Source organism: Carassius gibelio, chromosome B25 (assembly GCF_023724105.1).
Source record: "Carassius gibelio isolate Cgi1373 ecotype wild population from Czech Republic chromosome B25, carGib1.2-hapl.c, whole genome shotgun sequence".
NCBI classification, from domain to species: Eukaryota; Metazoa; Chordata; class Actinopteri; order Cypriniformes; family Cyprinidae; genus Carassius; species Carassius gibelio.
This window is the reverse complement of record NC_068420.1, coordinates 9,789,384-9,809,409: the sequence shown is the minus strand read 5'-3', so window position 1 is coordinate 9,809,409 and position 20,026 is coordinate 9,789,384. Positions and strand designations below refer to the sequence as shown.

The window sequence follows — 20,026 nt, the reverse complement described above, 5'->3', positions numbered from 1 at the left end:
ATGGCCATGAATAATGGAAAACTGCAATGTTTACTAGCTAAGTTTCGACATTACTTTTTAAACTTTTGTAATACTTCACGTAGTGTTTGCAACATCAGAATGTTTGTTCGGTTTAAAGCAGAACTTTTAGTCTTTTGGGTCATTCGCTCATCATGTTGTCGTACCTGTTGGTTCTCTCAGTCATAGTAAGTCCCATAGTTCTTTTACAATATTTATGCTGACTTATTGTTCATTTATATATTTATTATGTTGAATTGAATTTAATGATTGTACATATTGAGGCAGTCATATAATGTTATATAATGGATCACTTTATTTTACTTCCCAAAGGAATAATAAAGGTAACAATCATCAAGATAATTCTGTAAAATAATTCTGTAAAATAATTCTGTCTACTACAATAAAATAAAGTGATTAAAATGTATTCAAAATGTAACTTGTGCATTAAAATTCATAGTATAATTGTTTAAATATCATTAAACTGCAAAATTGCATGGAATAATCTGTGAATTGGGTCCACTATCATGTGCGTACAGTTTTTGTGTTCATGTGTGTAAATCAGGTGACTGCCGAGGCTCAGAAAATTCGAGGTGTACAGACGGATGATTCCTGTGTGTGTAAACTGAGCAGCTCTATCTGGGCTTTTCCTACGGAAAGGTTTGAGGGAGTTCAGAAACAACTCCAAACCTGTGAGGACAACCTTCTACAATTTAATAAAAAGGTGAGTGTTTTCGAAATCATGTAGATTCTTTCTTGAAATAAAGGAATCGCAATTACCTCTTTTGCGGTGTAACTTTCAGGTAAAGGACAGTAATGCACGACTGCCTAAGATGGAACTCACTCTTAAGAACATCAAAACCCGCCTGAACCGTTTCGAATATCTGGACACAAAGGGCCTGTACAACACCCTTAACCTGCAACAGCTGACTGAAGAAATTGACTCAATCTATTACACTGCCAAAGATGTGAACAAGAAAAGCCCCAGCAAAGAGACAACTGACCTTCTCAAGGAGGTAGATCTCCAAACAACATAGAAAAGTGTTATTTTAGTATTATTTATAAACTATTATAGCTTTTATTTATTTATTTTAGTCGTTTAATTCAGTTAAAATCTTGATTTAAAGTTTAGGTTTTTCATATAATATTTATATTTTAATTTATTCTGCTTTATTTCAATTCCGGAATTTTGTTTATGTATTTGTAGCTTTATAAAAAAATGTATAATAATAAAGCCACATGATAAAAGTTTTGTTATCAGTGTGAAAAACACCATTTTTAAAAATTATAATTTAGGATATCTGCTTTTCCACGAAGCTCATGTTTAGTCTACATTAATCCCCCCAACCCCCAAGACAAAAGACAAAAGACTAAGCAGATAAAAACGGAAAACAAATGTATTCAAAGATATGTTGACAATTATATTATTTGTGTTCCTCTCAGTTGACTACTGCAAGGAAGGACGTTGAGAACATGTACAAAAAAAATATCTTCAATCTAGAGACAATGAAATCCAGGCTACGTGACCTCAACAACCGAGTGCAAACCTGTAAAACTATACCCGAAGACTTCAGAAGTAAGTACTCTCAGTGAGTGGAGAAACCAAGGGTTTTGAAAATCGGTTTGATGTTTTTTTCATGAAATGGGCATTAAAATGCTTACATTAAATGTATGACCATTCCTTACTACTCCACTTGCAGGTACTTGTTATCAGCGTATTATGTCCAACATAAGTTCTCCAGTAGTCACCAAGCTCAATTCCATCAGCACGTCCTATGTCTCAGGTGCCTGGGGTCGCGAAGCCAAACGGGGCAGTAAGGAGCGCTTCTGGGAACACTGGCTAGTGAGCGAAAACAAGCTTGGCAACACAATCAGGATGTACAACTCACATGAAGATTTCATGGGCAGCAAGAACTACAAAGATGAAGAGATAGCATCATCCTACAGCCACCAGAATGCTGTTCAGGGCTCTGGCACTATTCTGTATGACAATACTGTATTTTACCAATGCTACGGCACCGCTGAAATCTGCAGCTTCAACATTACAACTCAAGCAACCAAGCGTGTAGAACTAGCTGGTGCTGGAATCGACAACAAGTTCCCTTTCTGCTACTACAGCTGTCGGGATTGGACCGATATCGACCTGGAGGCTGATCAAAATGGTGTTTGGGTGATATACGCCACTGATGAGAACCACGGCAACATTGTTGTGAGCCGTTTAGAGCCAGTGTCACTCAATATCACTCATACCTGGAAGACGCGTCTCTTTAAGAGGTCCGTCACCAGCACGTTTATGGTGTGCGGGGTCTTGTATGCTACACGCTTTGTCAATACTTACAAAGAAGAGGTGTTTTATGCTTTCGATACAACCACTGGTCATGAGATAAACACTCTTTCGTTGCCTTTTGAGAAGGTTTCTGCTGGAATAGCTAATCTAAACTACAATCCTGTTGACAGGAGACTTTACATGTATAATGATGGCTATCTGTTAGCATATAACACCTTCAACTGAGGGCCTTTTCTTACACAGGTAATAAAAAAATATGCAATCCAAAGTCCAGCATGCTGAAAAATTTTAAAATATGCACATTAGTTGAACTAAAGCTTTTCGCTATATCATTATGTGATTGGGACTGCTTAAATCAGATTAACCATTTTAATGAATAATGTCATTTCAATAAATATGCTTATACTGCACTTCTCTGTGACTGTCAGTGTCTTTTTTAAACTTGTCTTTTCTATAACTTTACTAATTACTGTACTACAAACTCTACAATTTATTTCAGTACTACAGTTAACAGATTAACATTAGCATACTGGCAAAAGCCAAAATGCAATGTAATCATGGCACTTGATGGTCATCATCCTATCTGACATTGCTGCAAATAGGAGGCCTTTTAATTTGTCAGATCAGAATATCACATGCCTGCTTATTTCAGTTTAGTATTGCAGTATGCAGTAATAGAAAGCATAGAGAGCAATGAAACTACCACAAAAGAGGCACAGAAACATTGTAAGGACATCGTTAAAATAGTCCATGTGACATCAGTCGTTCAACTATAATGTTATGAAGCTACAAGAATACTTTTTGTGTTTACGGGTTTGAAACAACATGAGGGTTAGAAATTATTGACAGAATTTTCATTTTTAGGCAAATGTTCCCTTTCATACTGGCTGTTACGTTTCTTTTATGCCTTACATTGATGTCACAAATATAGAAAAGTCATCTGTGACAGCAATATAAGGTATCTTAATGTAATCATATCAAGGTTAAAGCAATGATATTAAACAAATGTTATAAAAATAAATGCTATAAAATATTCAACATTAACAAAAAAAATTAAAATAATAAATAATAATAATGTCAATATTCAGCTTTTTACATCAGAAAATTGTAGCATACCAAACTGTCCTGCCACAAAGTGCTAAAAACGTTTAGAAGAAAAAAAATTTCAAGTAGTTACTTGAGTTACTAAGTTTGCAATTTGTGTGTTTTTAATATTCAAAGTCTGCATATGTTTAATGTAAGCATGTTCTGCATCTGTGTTTGTAGGTTATAAAGCAGCAGAAATATTTCATTCAAACTTTATTTTATTAGGGGTAAAACACATGATTTTTCTCCACAAGACAAGCAGTTCTGGCATCTAAAATATGTAAAATATTTATTTACAGTAAATGTGCATACTTCACTGGTAATAGGAAAGTACTTTTGAAATTACTGTAAGATAGTGAACTAGTAATTGGACATAGTATCATAAAATTGTTCTGATAACACAGTCCACTTCTTTATTTTTGCATGCATGATTTTGCATGTTGCTAAGTCTTAAAAGCTTTGGTATACTTTACCTTTGGCATACTTTATTCAACATACAATCATTTGCGAAGCAGCACTTTTTATCTTGCATGCTACAGTATATGGTGTATACAGTGTGTAAAATAGTCTTACGTTAATATCCCTTGTCTCAAATCAAGTAATTGGAGACTTAAGGCAAATCCACACCAAAGACGATAACTATGAAGATAATGATAAAGATATTGATTTAAAAATCATTCTTAGTATTAAAGAATAGCAGAGTCCAAACACACACACATATAACGATAAGGGCACAGAGAAATTATATATCAGATATACAAAGATATATAAAAGATAACATTTTTTTTTCACATGATGAAAGATAAAAAACATTGACAGCCAATCAGAATCCATACTGCTATAACGAGCTTGAGAATTTAAAGTAGAGGATGATCATGCACATAAAAATAAACAGTTGATATCGTTCGCTGGTGTGGACACTAATATTGTTATCTTTATAGTTATCATTCTTGGCGTGAATGTGGCTTTACTGAAAGATAAGCTCATAAGTTACAATGTAGGCATCACTGTAGGCATACAGCAAATGATCTCTGGGGTCATAGTTAAGATACTCAATGTTAGTCTTCACCTTATGGATTTTTATTTTCAAATCATATCGTTCTTTTTTGGTTTTGGTGTCATAAGAGTAAAAGATCCGTTCTGTTTCTTTGTCCAGGTACCGAGTAGCATAAAGCACACCACACACCATGAACGTGTTTGTGGCAGTCTTTTTGTGAAGAGAAGTGAACCATGTTTGTTTGAAAACTGGTGGGTCACTAGTCTCGATTTTAGTGATAATCACATTTCCGAAGTTGCTTGTGGTTGCATAAATAACATAGACGCCTGATTCATCTGTGGTGAAATCCATATCAGTATAGCTGTATGTGTTGGCGACGTGTCCGAATGGAAACTTGTTATTGTAACCTGTATCACTAGGTAAAGCCACAGTACTGACAGTACGAGTCGCCAAGTTGAACTGACAGACAGAGTATGTATAGTAACAGTTATAGTAGAGAGCATTGGCATACATGACCATGTTTGACCCCTGAATTGTGTTTGTTGTGGGATTGGAGCTTGATATGTATGTATCTTTTGGTCCTATACCTAATAAAAGAGTACTCAAGGTGTTGTACTGGCGGACATAGTAGCCATATACGTCACTAGTTGACAGCACCACCAGCCAGTACTTGTTCTCATCTCCTGGAGCAGGATTTGCATCTCGACCCCAAGCACCATAAGGGTAGGAGGTGCTGTATTCTGTAAGGGAAGATGTTCTAGGTCCTGCCACTTTGACCATTTGACCCAGACCACAGCGGCCTGAAAAAACACAGAAGAATTCAAATATACAACTGAAAAATATCTGTTGGGTATAACAATTTTTTTTGGGTATACATTTTATTCAGTAATATAAAATATGAATCATTAGTTTGTGAATTGAACTGTACTTCTCTAAAAAGTATGTTTTAGAGTGTTACACGAGGAGAAAACTCAATAGGCATTATTTGTAATACAAACTCTTCTTATCTCATCACATTCAACTTCTGCTGCAAATTGAGGTAAAGTGTAACTTCTTTTATCTCGTGGCTTTATATTTGGCAGCTGTGCTGTATTTGCACCCCTGCTAACAGGCAGAGCAGGAAATACTGGTAAACGATATTGAGATTGAACAAACGAAGATCACAGTTAATCGAAAGACTATATTTTTACGTAACACTAGTGACTAATAATGGAGAAAAAAGACCATTGAGGTCTTTAGCGTACCTGGGGAAACGGTAGGAGGTGGGGATGAAGCCTCGAGCTCTTCTTTGCACTGTTCCAAGTTCTTCTTCATTTGGTTCTCTCGATTCTTTTTAATCACTTGCTTTTTGTCAAACTTCTCCAACTTCACCATTGTGTCCTTCATGTCTTCAAGCTTTAAGAAAAAGGGAGAAGTTAAGAAGAATTTAGGCAATTCAAAAATTAGTAATGAAAAATGTTTCACAAAACAGAAAAAACGTCCAATCCTTTATTATTTCAATTTAGATAACACAAATTATTAAAGGCATAATAATTTATATTAACATATTATTTAAAATTTCACTTTTTTATATCATTTTATATTTCAGTTTTATTTGAACATAGTTTTTAGTATTGTTGCGTTTATTTACATTTATGATTTAAATGATTACATTTTTATATTTACTCTATGCGATTATACATTTCATTGCATTGATTCTATCGATTTGTTTATAATTTTAAGAACTTTTTCTGCACAGTTAGTCACCTGAACTGTAGCCTGCACACTGAGAAGTTGGTAATCGTTGGTGGTCTGGTTGAGTTTGTTGAGGAGGTCCTGTATTTCGGCAAACTCTAACTCAATGATGCGCAGAGACACGGCTGCATACAGATTGCTGTTTTCTTTTTCTAACCCGACCACATTGTCTTCTAGTTGCTTCATACGTTGTTGTAGACCCAACACAAGTCTGTCTAAGTCTGTCATCTGCAGATAATTACATTAACATTATTGATTTAATTTGATTGAATATTCTAAAACTGTTTAAAATTAATTTGAATGAAATTGAAAGAAACGTGTAAATAAAAAAATGTACCTTTTCTAAAGTGATGCTCCTTACGCATTTCAAGGCGGTGGTCTCTACTTTTGTTAGTTCATCTTTAGGAAATACAGGATCTAAATTTTTCAGATCACACAAACATTCGTTCCCTGTCGCTGACTGTGGTGAACCAATCACAGGAAATTCAATTATAGAATTAAATTATTTAAAAAAACAGTATATGCACTCTCAATAACAATATATTAGATACAGTATTTTGAAAAATAAGGTATCAATAATAATGGATGGTAATTGATAAATTGACTTTATCTTTCTTACCGGCAAGAAACTGAATGGGATGACAATCTTCAAAATGAATATATAGGACTGGCTCATTTCTAAAGTAGCGAATGGACCTAATAACTTTTAAAAGCTTGTGTGGTAGCAGCAGAACTTCAATGCTATTTCATTATGGTGAAATATATGATGAAAGTGAGAGTGAAGAATTCATTTCTTTGGGTGGAGCAGGTCATCTCTTGCAACAGAGTTTGCTTTTAATTTTCATATTTTTGTCTAACTTATGTTGAACCCACAATGTCTTGAAGATTTAAAGGTTTAGCACATTTTGTACTTTTATAGAGATTGCAATTTTATACAACATTTGTAATTTAACATTAAAAGTAAAATCTCAACCTAAATGGGCATTTTATATCACTGCTTATGAAATTCTTTTTCTTTTTATGCTTTGTTTAAAATTCTTCTTTTTATGCTTTGTTATTTATTTTAGAAATTAACAATATGTTTTTTGGGTTTAGGCTAATAGTAGTTTTTTATACCAAACATTCACTTTTGACCTTCTCACTTTCTGACCTTATTCCTCACCTATTCTTAAACCTACAAGTTTAATGTGAAAAAAAAAAACGACAAATGAAGAAATAAGAGAGGATGTTGTCTTATCTCTGTGGACACATTTGGCAGGTCTATGAGTAAAGTAAAACAAATGTCTTGCCTCACAATCTCACCGCAGAGTTGCTTTATATAATTTTGTGTTTGCGTGCAGTCTTAAAGGGATCATGACGTTGCTAAAATTGAACATTGTGTATTTGGTGTAATGCAATATCGTCCCCTCGGAATTATAAGGTTCTATCTGCCATTTTTGTTAAAATTGAGTTATTCACATATTCTTATTCAGTGACAACTTATTTATATTATTTGATTGATTTTTTAATGTTCTGTATATTTTTAGATTTTTTTTTAAATAGCCAACAAAGTTGTATCCATACAGTCAAATGGAATACAAAAACTTTGAAGCTCAAAATCTCAAAACTACTCGGAATGCAGATGAACCTTAATTCCAAGGGGACTTATTGAGGGTAAAACAAAAAACACATTATTTTCCAGATACTGTACTGTAATAATATAACCTTCATATTCATCTGGAAGAAGGAGGAGGGAACCATCAACTGAAACTTTAATAATTCAAAATAAACACAAAACAGCGCATCAGCCCCTCACGGACGACTGATGCCCACAAATAAAAAAGCAAAACATAAAATAAGGCCCAGACCTGGTCCTCTCTCGTCGCTCCAGTTTTATACGCTTCCATCTCCTACGTTGGACTCGAGACCGGCGGTGGGTCGCAGGTGTCGCTGATTTTCCAATCATTACACCGGCCTCACTCCTCGTTCCCACGTCCCTCGGCCCCGCCCCACTCGTCACATGTACATTATTGTTTCTCCTCTTTGCCCCACCTCTCTGAAATGCCTCGATTTTTACAAAGCTCATCGGTCTGAAAAGCGAGGTGTGCTCTGATTGGCCAGCTATCCAGTGCTTTGTGATTGGCTGAAAACCTCAAGCGTGTGACGGAAATGTTACGCCCCTCACCATACTGTGATGAAGTGTGTCCCGGCACGACGAGACAAAACCAATAAAAGACATTACAAACTAGTCATTTGTTGCATCCAGTGCATGGGGACATAATTACTTATTATAATGACTTATACTGTCTTTTTACATGTTGCATATCGCGCCTCATATCGCACTGCATAAACATAAAACAATGTCTGCATTTCTGCATATTTTAGGTTCGTTGGATTATTAACTTGATGAATATATTTGAATGTATTTAACAAACTCATATTCAAGGGTTTGGGGTAATAACCAGGTGGAAAAATGTCAATCGTTTTGAATGTCATGATGTAAGCTTAAACGAATTTTAAGCATTGTTTTAAAGACAAATGGTTTTAAACTATTAATGGAAATTAAGCGTGGGGCATAATTATTGTTGGTAAATGCCCGCGTTAAGATGGTTTCAGCACGATACACGCGGCACCTGCTCATACAGCGCCTGACTAAACTTGAGTTCTTTTTCGCGCCTTGTGCTTAAACGTTCAAATACAAATAGTGTGTCAAAAAGTTATGTGTCTTTGCGAGTATCCTAGTCAACACAGTCAGTTGTGTCTTACATGAACGTTAACAGTTAAAGATAAATCATGTGTAGTAGTGGGCTATATGAGATCCAGGCATTATATGATCTTCACCTAAAAATGAAAATACTGTCATTATTAACTCACCCTTAAGTTGTTCTAAACCTGTATAAATTTCTTTGTTCTCCTCAAAAATGCAGAAAATATTTTGAAAAATGTTCATAACCAGAAAGTTTCTGGTCCCCGTTGACTCCAATAGTTTTTTTTTTTTTTTTAACCAGTAGGCTATTGTTCCAAATATATTACTTTGCATTCAACAGCAGAGGGAAACTCATACAGGTTTAGAAAACAACAGAATTTTCATTTTTGGGTGAACTATTCCTCTAAAGCAGCCTAATATAGCTGCTCTTGTCATTTGTGTCAATAATATTAATCAAACTTCAAAAAGAAAATCCCTTACTACCCTTGACAGAATCACTTTTGTAAAATAAGAAATAATTAATGTATATTGACTTTATACAGTGAAGACTTCAGTCTATTTGTACATTTACTTTATACAATATAATATTTCTATGTTTTTAATTTTTTGAAGTTTTTCAAGGATGATTTCGTATATATCTTTGTGATTTTGTAATTTGTGATTGTTTACTTGTGTTCAGTAAGCATTGTTTTACTTGGGCTAGTATTTATTTTTGTGTACTGTTTGAAAAACAATTCCAGAACCTGAGTCTATCGAGAGCATACAGTAAGTATTATAATATGATATGCAATTTTGTTAATCATCTTCGCCCAATTAAATGTTTGTACAAAGATGTGCAAGTTAATAGTGTTACAATAATGTGCTCTTGATATTTGTCATTTAAACAACACCGCAGAAACCGCCTAAAAAAAAAAAAGTTAAAAAAAAAGTCTAAAAGCTGCGTTAGGCCAGGATCTTCCTCTGACTGTCCTGTCACAGACTTTTAATTACAGGTAAGAAAACTTTATCTGAAATGACAGCACAGCGTACAGTTTAGGCTACTCACCCTCATGTTGTTTCAAATTTTTGTGGAACACAAAAGAAGATATTTTGATTGTTTTTTCCGTAGTTGCGAACTCAAATAAAATATGTTTTATATGTGAAAAGTTGGAATATCACATAACCCATGTTTGTGTGTATTCAATATTTTTTAATCTGCGTATTTTTATTTAAATCAGGTGAAAAATAAGCATGTTCTGTATCAGTATTTAATATTCATGGTTGTAAGCTTTGGTTATCCATCAGTAGAACTTCATTTCATTCAGATTTGATTTCAATAACCAAAATGTGTAGTACATATAATAAACACATGACTTTCCTCCACAAAACAACCAGTTATAACATTCAAAACATGTAAAATCATATTTATTTACAGTAAATTAACATACTTAACTGGTGATGGTAAATATTGTGAATACTGTATTTGAAAATAAAGATAGAAAACTAGTAATTGGACACAATACAGTATAACTGTTCTGATACCACTTGTTTGTGTTTGTATACAAGCATGTATTAAATCATATTTTTCGTGTTTTCTTAATTCATCTGGGTTCGTTACCTGGTACATTTCTAATATTGCATAATAATAGGTGCAGACAGTATCAGATACGGCCAATAGGATGTAGTTCACTGGAGACTTACTGAAAAACAAGCTCATAAGTTACAATGTAGGCATCACTGTAAACATACAGTAAATGATCTCTGGGGTCATAGTTAAGAAAGTAAATATTAGTCTGTCTCTTCTTGATATTAAATTTCAAATCATAGCGCTCTGTCATTGTTTTGGTGTCAAAACAATAAAAGATCTGTTCTGTTTCTTTGTCCAGGTAACGTGTAGCATAAAGCATGTTTGTGGCAGTCACTTTGTGCAAAGAAGTTTTCCAAGTTTGGCCCAGAACCGGCGGGCTACTAGTCTCAAGCTTAGTGATAACAGCATTTCCAAAGTTACTTGTGGTTGCATATATAACATAGATGCCTGATTCATCTGTGGTAAAATCCATATCAGTATAGCTGTATGTGTTGTCGAGGTATCCGAATAAAAACTTGTCATTGTAACCTGTATCATTAGGTAAAGCCACAGTACTGACAGCACGAGTCGCCAAGTTGAACTGACAGACAGAGTATGTGTTGTAACAGTTATAGTAGAGAGCATTGGCGTACATGACCATGTTTGGTCCCTGAATAGTGTTTGTTGTGGGATTGGAGCTTGATATGTATGTATCTGTTGATTCTATACCTAATATAATAGTACTTAAACTATTGTACTGGCGGATAAAGTTGCCGTATGCATCACTACTTGTGAGCACCACCAGCCAGTACTTATTCTCATTTCCTGGAGCAGGATTTGTATCTCGCCCCCAAGCACCATTAGGGTAGGAGGTGCTGTATTCTGTAAGGGAAGATGTTTTAGGTCCCGATACATTGACCATGCGGCCCAGCCCACAGTGACCTGAGAAAATAGAAGCAAAAATATAAGTATAATACTTTAATAGTTTAGCTGTGGCTATGTAATAATAATAGTCTATTTTATGCAAACCTGGGGAAAGTGTAGGGGGTTGTGATGTACCATTGAGCTCTTCATTGCACCGTTCCAAATCCCTCTTAATAATCTTGTTCTCACGCTCTTTCGCAATCATCTGCAAGTTATCAAACTTCTCCAGCTCCGCTGTCGTTTCTGTCATGTTGTGAAACTGTAAAAATTAGGGATTAAATAGGAATCGGTTAAATGCACATAATTTACGAAATAGTATAAGTGTGACGTGAACAGTCAAAAATGAATAGAAAAGGTAAATAATAAATAATGTAAAAATCTGTTTTAGAAGTGTAACCCTGAGTAAACTTGGGTTAATTAAGCCTTTACATTATTTCTAGTGTGATTAATCCTTTTATTTTGATTGTAAATATTCACCTAGTTCGTTTCCGTATTTAATTTTAAGAGTGGTCACCTATATTTATAATCTTCAGTAGCAAATATGGGTAAGCAAAATCATTTGTTTTGATTGGTTTGTAAGTGTCATACTCCCATCCCCTTAACTAGTTGGTGTATTCTGATTGGTGGATTAAGATCCTTTTTAAGGGGAGAACTGTTTAATGGGAGGGGGAGAAGAGATAGAGAAGACTCTCTATGTACCACAGTCAGCGGAAGTGAGAAAAGTGTTTATTACGTTTGAAATATGAATATTTATCTTACAAAAAAATGCATGGATTCTCTACATGAGGTCTTTATTCACCCCCAGGAGCCATGTGACGGACCGATGATTTATTACGGATGCACGCCCTTTATTTCATGTCTTCTGAACTGTTGACAACCGACACTTGCTTACCCTCATTGAAAGGCTTGGTGTTACTTTAATTGACTTTGAGTTTCCTTATTTGGTTATTTTCCTGTTCTCGTTTGGTTAATTGATTAATCCCCACCTGTCTCCATTCGCCTGATTACTTCCCTCGGGTTTAAATAGTTCCTCCTTGTCTGTGATTGAGTTAGTATTGTATCGTATTGTATGGTTATGTTGGATGTGCCCTTATTCTCCTGTGATCATTAAAAGAACCCGTTTATATATATATATATCTTCTTCCTCGTGCGCCTTCATTCACACACCAGCAGCCGTAACACTTGTAGGGACCAGGACAATTTTTTTTTATATAACTCTGTTTGGATTCATCTAAAAGATGAAGGTCACATACACCTTGGATGCTTTGAGAGTGAGTAAAACACGGGCACATTTAAATTTTTGGGTGAACTAAGCCTTTATCTCTCGAGAGGGCAGGGGGTGCTACAGAAGTATTTAATTAATATTTATAGCTCTTTCTTGGCATTAAACAAAATAAAGAAATTACAATAAATATTTAAATGTTTTTTTTTTAATTGAATTACATTTAGTTGAATATTCATATTATTTTACATTTAAATAAATTAAATAAACATTTCCTTTTAGTGAAATACATTTTGAACATCATCGTATCACCATTATCATATCATGATCTTATCAAAACAACTAAAGAATTTAAAAAATATATTACATTTAATATTTATTTACTTTTAATTAAATATTTGCATGTAATTTAGATAAAAAAATTATATAATTTAATTAAATATTTTCATGAGCATTATCATGTTCTGCAAAACTGAGTGTGAAACAACATTTTTATATTTTGGTCTTTTTTTATAAATGCAAATGTATGTGACTGAAAAATTATCAGTTTTGATGAGGAATTAATTTAAGTTTTAGGAAAATGTCACAACAAACACATTACTTTACAAAGGTGTACATAAAAAATGTGCATTTAGTGTAAATAAATTTACCTCTGCAGCAGTCTGTAAACCTTGCTGTTGTTAATCGTTTGTGGTTCTGTTGAGTTTATCCAGAAGGTCTTGAATCTCGGCTAACTCTAATTCAATAATGCGTAGAGACACGGCTGCATACAGATTTCCATCGTCTTCCTTTTCCAGCGTGGACACATTGTCCAGAAGCTGCCGGATCCGATGTTGTAGACCCAACATCAGCCTGTCAATCTCTGTTATCTGATTACAAGGGAAACAATTTTTGAGACAATTTTTGCTTCAGTAACAGATTTGTACAGAATTATACATGCTTATTTTCCAACCATAAACATTACAACAGTATGTTTACCTTTTCTGAAGTGACGTTTCTAGAGCACTGAATAGCACTGAACTACAGGGAAAGCAGGATCAGCATTTTGTAGCTCACACACACAGTCCTTCCCTCTCGTTGACTGTGGAGACAAAATAACAGGGCATAAATAAATCCAACTTGCAAGCAAAATTACACCATAACAATTTCAATAGATAACAATGTATTTAATAAACACTGACATTAAACATGACGTTAGAAATAATGTCAAATAAAAAAATATAGAGAAGTTACATTTTACCTGTGAGAAAATTGGAGGAATGACGAGCATCAAAAGGAAAATGTGTGATTGTTTCATGTTGTCCTGTAGCCTTATATATAAAGATCAGTTTTGCATCACAAACTGTTTCTGCTGAGACAAAAAAATTACAAATTGAGGAAGTATATATTTGGTGTTTGTGTGTGTGTAATATATTTACATATATATAAACAGACACGGTGCTCAGCATAAATGAGTACACCCCTCTATGAACAAACAAACAAAACCGTTTTTATAGTTTATTGATCAATAATACTATTAATGAAAAGATGGCAAAATGTAAACATACACTTGTTAAAAAACAGACAAATACATGTCATTAATAATATATGTCATTAATTTCTGAAACCAATTTAGTTATCTATTTTTTATTAAAAAGGTTATCTACTCTATAAATCTAAGTTTACTACGCTCACCCTCTTGGCATTGAGTGTACAAGTTCATGATAAATCATCACATCTGTTCTGTTATATTCTGTACAGCTCCTGGAGGATGACCTCCTTAACCCTGAATTGGTCTCTACAAAACCCCCCAGGGGCTGAAGAGTGTTAAGGTTGGGTGGAATACTTGTCCACAGGAGTTTTTCTTTTTTTTGCTTTGGGGAAATATATATATATTTTAAGTGTTGATAAAGTGAAATTATGCATAATCTTTGTTATTTTTGGACAAAACTTTATTTTCGATGCTGATGACATGGACTACTTTGCTGTTTTTCTGACCTTTCTGGACATGGACAGTAGACCGTTCACACAGTTTCAATGGAGGGACTGAGAGCTCTCGGACTAAATCTAAAATATCTTAAACTGTGTCCCGAAGATAAACGGAGGTCTTACGGGTTTGGAACGACATGAGGGTGAGTTATTAATGACATCAGTTTCATTTTTGGCTGAACTAACCCTTTAAAGACTTTACATATTAATCCATTATAAAGGGTTATTAAAGGGTATAACACATTATAATTATTCATAATGTGCATTGATTTACATGATATCTTGTTGTAAATAATATTAAACACATGTAAAATAGATAGTGTAACAATGAGTGTTATATTGCATTAATTGTGGTTACAATTATTCATGAGATTGTACAATGCATTATAAGGTGCATAACAACGCATACTTAATGCATTTAAACTAATTTTATAATGCATTATACATAAAGACTTTAAGTAAAGTGTTACCCCCATGATTTATTAACATGGATGGAAATTAACTTTAAATTAATTAAAATAATTAAAATTATTTTTTGTTAAGATTGATTTCAAAATCTACCAGCCACTCAATGTTTTTACCAGCCACTTTCTTGTTTTTAACCAACAATGTGTAACTGCATGTGAAAATTAATACTACAAGATCTACAATACTTAAGCAGTTTATTTAATCTCAAGTCTCAGTGAAATACTGACATTTTCTCTTTCAGTGATGCTCAAAAAATGCTGCCTATCTAGGCAGCTTACTAAGTTTTGAAACAGCCGACTCTTAATGAAGTAGCTCTTTCTTACAACTCCGTAGCCCAACTGGATGATACACTGCACTGTTTTCGTACGCATTAATAATTTTGTTTTTAATTCCAAAGGAAAGGATTCACCAGAATTTGTATGTGTAAGTGTTTTTTTTTTTTTGCATGGAATTATAAGAGGGAATCTTCCCTTTCAAATTTTCGTTCTTTTCCGAACTCCATCACGTCTTCAGCACTCATGAATTCTTAAAGAACTTTACTACAACTAAACTGTTAGATCCAAAATGACTGAATTATTAGTAATGAGACCAGAGTATGGATTCCCAGAAGTCCACATTTTGTAAATGTGAAACTTGAAAAATGAGTTTATTTTGCTTTAGCTACAGTCCAATGTGGACAGCAGTTATACATTTCACTTCTTACTGTATGAGACAAAACAATAGCTTCATAGCATCTATCTTCATAGCATAGCTTCAGCGACACTTGCTCCTGCTCTTTTTCTAGAAATTAAATAAATCACTCATCATAAAATGTAATCTTAAACCAAAGGCCCGATTGTTTCTATTGACCTTATTAATGCATAAGTTATGCTATGCTATGTTATGCGAGGACATCGGGACTCAATTTATTTAAGATAATGTAAAGACATGAATGAACATGCATAAGCAAAACCAGTAGATTTTTAAAATCACCAGTACATTTTTAGTTTTTAAGATTAATTTTTTATACCACACTTCGTATAAAGATGATTCTCAACTATGTTATTAGAGAAAGATTCAATATACTATTTTTCTTTCTGCAAAATGTGTGTAAAATGTCCATGAACAAGTTTTCTCATTATATACAAATGTATCTATAAACTACATCTGATTTGCATATTAGTAAGTTTTCGGGGTAACATGACAAAAGAAGTGTAATAATGGGAGTAATAATTGACAAGAGTTTCATAATAAAAATGTAGTATTAATAGAATATTGAAATATAATTTCTTTCCCTATTCATTTCTGTCTCCAAAAATGCATAATAAACATGGTTTTAGTCATATGAGGACATGTATGAAATCAACGTCCTGTCCCGTCCTTTGTAACAAAGTGATTGATTTGAAATTTTGATTTGAAACCCCATAACACTTTCACGATATGTTGATTTATTTAAAAAATAGATTTAAATGATAACTACAAAATATTATCATTTTTCCATAAGAGTGTCACTAAATTAATTTCATACATATTTGATACATATTTAAGGAGAGGGAGTGGTCATGTGAAACATCCAATCATTTGGTATCTCTGAAAAGCCCTGAATGTGCTCTGTACAGGACATCCAGACTTAAAACTGTGGCATGTACAGTCTCAGAAAAATTCACAAAAATAGAATGTCCTCCTATGAGGCCGCAGGGTCTTCACGTTTATTTTTATTTTTAATTACTCCTCTTGATAAGTTTTGGTTCAATAAACCTGTTTATAAAGCAATAATGACAACAACAAAAAAGCCTTTATCTAGCCTTTAATAAAATAAAATAAAAAACAACAACAAAAAAACAATCAAGCATATAGCGCTAGTCTGGCAGGTCACATGAGACATGAGAATACAACACCTATCACAGATTTCTTACATAAGGTTTATTCAGTATTATCACTATTCAAATTAGCCTCCTCCATCCCCAACGCCTCCTTTTGATCAGCACAACTTGGCTTTCTGATATATGATCTTGAATAATGTTATACTTGTATATCAAGTACATGAATGAATGAATGATATCTGCTTTGTTCTGTTCTGTTTACCCTAGGGGGGTTATAATTGCACTCTCCCTGCTCATTTAGTGGCCAGACCTCAAAGTGAAGGCACAAGAAAACACCTTTTTTGCAAAAAAGCACCTAAAATACAGACTGTGAGAAGCAAGATTCTCTGGTCTAATGAACCACAGTTTCAATCATCATGTTTTAAGGAAAATAGGCACTGCTCATCACCTGCACAGTACCATCCCAACAGTAAATTGTGGTGGTATTAGCCTCACACGAACTCGTACCTTCCATATACTCTCGAGTATAGAGATAGCCTTAATGAAAACCTAGTCCTGAGCATTCAGAACCTCGGACTGGACAGAAGGTTCACCTTCCAACAAGACAATGACACTAAGCACACAGATAACACAAGAGTGACCTGTGGACAACTCTGTGAATGCGTCGAGTGGTCCGGTCAGAGCCTGGGCTTGAACCCAATCTACCATTTCTGGAGAAATCTGAAAATGACGGTAATTAAAAGGTACAGAATTCTGCCTAAATTTTATTATGGGCTGGTGTACAAAACAGGGAACCTGTGGTTAAATTATTGCGCTTCTCAACAAATCTATTGCTGAATTATGAAAATTAGCCATATTCACAATTTTCACATCCTCCTCAACAGACCCCTCACCAATGCAAATTTGAATATATATATAAAAAAAAAAACTTTAGTCACTGTAATGAAAGTGCAAATGTCTGCATATAATGTATAATAAAAAAGGAGATGTGTAAATTTTGGGGGGAACTTGTGGTTGAATTTATTATTTCTCAGCCAAATTTCTTCCCAATTTGCTGAAATTAGCCATATGTGCAATTTTCACACCCTCTTCAACTTATAACAAAACTACACATTTGAAATTTGAATATCTAAAAAAATTAAAAAATACTGTTAATCATTATAATGAAAGTTCAGATGTCTGCATAAAATCCATCATGGACTGGGAATGAATACATTTTTCGGGGGGAACTTGGACTAATTTGTCATTTTTCAGCAAAATTTCTTCCTGAATTTCTGAAAATAGCCATATGTAAATTTGTAAAATCAACATCTCGGTGCTGGTGTGGTGATTTAAAGCAGTTCTGTAATCTCTCATCCCATTTGGTCATCATCCTTTTCTACCTGCTTCTCCTCACAGTCATCGTAAGTTTTCTCTTTGTCTTCAATTGGCCATACCATTCTGATTAATGTCTGAAAACGTATATATGTTTAATGCAATATTGTTTTTGTACATAAGGCGACTGTCAAGGCTCAGAGAGTTCAAGGCCAACAGACGTCTGATTCATGTTTGTGTAAAATAAACAGCTCTATTTGGACTTTTCCTATTTTTCATTTTGAGGAAGTCACAAGACAGGTCCAGATTTGTGAGGACAACCTGAATGAGTTTGAGGAAAAGGTAAAGTAAAAGCTTCTTATGGCAATAACTACTTAATGGACTGCAATGCTTTTCAGATGATGCACATTACAATTGAACAGATTCTATAGGCAATATCAATTAACTTTCTGAGTCGATTTCCAGATGAGGAACACAAATGCAGAACTGCCTATGATGGAAGCCACTCTGCAGAACATCTCAGCCCGTCTAAAAGCATTTGATTACCTGCACACAAGTGGACTGTACAGCGAACTTCATCTGCGACAGCTGAACCAGGAACTTGAGGAAATCCATCAATCTGTCAATGAAACACACATGCAGAACCCCAACAAAGAGACACATAACCTGCTCAGTGAGGTAGACATTGCAACACATGATCACAAACCAATATTTCTGTAGACTCTTTTTATTTTGTAATCAGTGTTTCAAATCAATCTCAAATTAAAGATGATGACAGAATGATCTCAACAATATAAATGTAATATCAACCACAGTTTGATGAGACAATTTGTTGTTCTCAGTTAAATAAAGCAAAGAATGATGTCCAGAGGATGTACAGAGATGATTTCTTCAACCTAGAGACCATGAGGAAGAGGTTACGTGAGCTCAACAACCGTGCACAGAGTTGCAAGACCATGCCAAATGATTTCAGAAGTAAGTACTTAACTGACTATCTGTAAGTTATTTTTTCTGAAGGTAGGATGTAGAAACTTCTAACGAATGGAATTGCTTAAAATGCCGTTTTCTGAATTCTGAATATCCAAAAAGTTTCTAACAAACAAAGAAACTGTCACTAAATTGCTTGCAGGTTCTTGTCATCAGCGCACTATGACCAGAATAAGTTCTCCAGTTGTTACCAAGCTCAATTCCATCAGCAAGTCCTATATTTCTGGGTCTTGGGGCCGTGATGCCCTGCTAAGCAGTACAGAACACTATTGGGAACACTGTCTGGTGAGCGATCACAGGCGTGGCAACACAATCAGGATGTACAACTCACTTGAAGATTTCATGGCCAACAATTACTACAAAGATGTAGAGATAGCACCATCCTACAGCCACGAGAATGCTGTTCAGGGCTCTGGCACTATTCTGTATGACAATACTGTATTTTACCAATGCTACGACACCGCTAAAATCTGCAGCTTCAACATTACAACTCAAGCAACCAAGCGTGTAGAACTAGCTGGTGCTGGAATCAACAACAAGTTCCCTTTCTGCTACTACAGCTGTCGGGATTGGACCGATATCGACCTGGAGGCTGATCAGAATGGTGTTTGGGTGATATACGCCACTGATGAGAACCACGGCAACATTGTTGTGAGCCGTTTAGAGCCAGTGTCACTCAATATCACTCATACCTGGAAGACGCGTCTCTTTAAGAGGTCCGTCACCAGCACGTTTATGGTGTGCGGGGTCTTGTATGCTACACGCTTTGTCAATACTTACAAAGAAGAAGTGTTTTATGCTTTCGATACAACCACTGGTCATGAGATAAACACTCTTTCTTTGCCTTTTGAGAAGGTTTCTCCTGGTATAGCCAATCTGAACTACAATCCAGTTGATGGAAAACTCTACTTGTATAATGATGCCTATCTTTTAGCATATGATACCTTCTTCTTAGTGCATTTCAAATGCAGTTACCCAATAAAAAGTGCATTGTTTTAAATTCAAAAC

The 20,026-nt window shown here is 34.6% G+C and overlaps 2 protein-coding genes and 1 pseudogene across 3 annotated transcripts; 1 reads left to right on the top strand and 2 right to left on the bottom strand.

The window, feature by feature from the left end:
• The first annotated feature begins 36 nt into the window (after positions 1-36).
• Positions 37-20,025, top strand: LOC128014245 (olfactomedin-4-like). Of its 2 annotated transcripts, XM_052597647.1 has the most exons (6): positions 37-185; positions 563-721; positions 801-1,013; positions 1,441-1,573; positions 1,698-2,271; positions 19,735-20,025. In XM_052597647.1, the coding sequence occupies exons 1-6, from the start codon at positions 153-155 to the stop codon at positions 20,015-20,017; spliced, it is 1,395 nt and encodes a 464-aa protein (XP_052453607.1). In that variant the 5' UTR covers positions 37-152; the 3' UTR covers positions 20,018-20,025. The 2 variants fall into 2 exon arrangements, with proteins under 2 accessions (XP_052453607.1, XP_052453608.1); XM_052597648.1 differs by lacking the exon at positions 19,735-20,025 and having other exon boundaries at positions 1,698-2,578.
• Positions 3,552-7,958, bottom strand: LOC128014246 (olfactomedin-4-like). The gene is made up of 5 exons (XM_052597649.1): positions 6,721-7,958; positions 6,439-6,561; positions 6,114-6,329; positions 5,612-5,762; positions 3,552-5,167 (listed from the first exon to the last, which is right to left on the bottom strand). Exons 1-5 carry the CDS (start codon positions 6,775-6,777, stop codon positions 4,338-4,340), a joined length of 1,377 nt encoding a protein of 458 aa, XP_052453609.1. The 5' UTR covers positions 6,778-7,958; the 3' UTR covers positions 3,552-4,337.
• LOC128014247 (olfactomedin-4-like) lies at positions 9,714-13,776 on the bottom strand (annotated as a pseudogene).
• Position 20,026: the final 1 nt, after the last annotated feature.

Excerpts from the sequence above, each read along its gene's own strand:
- LOC128014245 (XM_052597647.1), top strand. The coding sequence starts at position 153 with ATGTTGTCGTACCTGTTGGTTCTCTCAGTCATA. Across the intron at positions 722-800 it reads TTCTACAATTTAATAAAAAG|GTAAAGGACAGTAATGCACG; the intron begins GTGAGTGTTTTC and ends TGTAACTTTCAG. Across the intron at positions 2,272-19,734 it reads AAGACGCGTCTCTTTAAGAG|GTCCGTCACCAGCACGTTTA; the intron begins GTCCGTCACCAG and ends TCTCTTTAAGAG.
- LOC128014246 (XM_052597649.1), bottom strand. The coding sequence starts at position 6,777 with ATGAGCCAGTCCTATATATTCATTTTGAAGATTGTCATCCCATTCAGT. Across the intron at positions 6,562-6,720 it reads TCCCATTCAGTTTCTTGCCG|TCAGCGACAGGGAACGAATG; the intron begins GTAAGAAAGATA and ends GGTTCACCACAG. Across the intron at positions 5,168-5,611 it reads ACCTCCTACCGTTTCCCCAG|GCCGCTGTGGTCTGGGTCAA; the intron begins GTACGCTAAAGA and ends GTGTTTTTTCAG.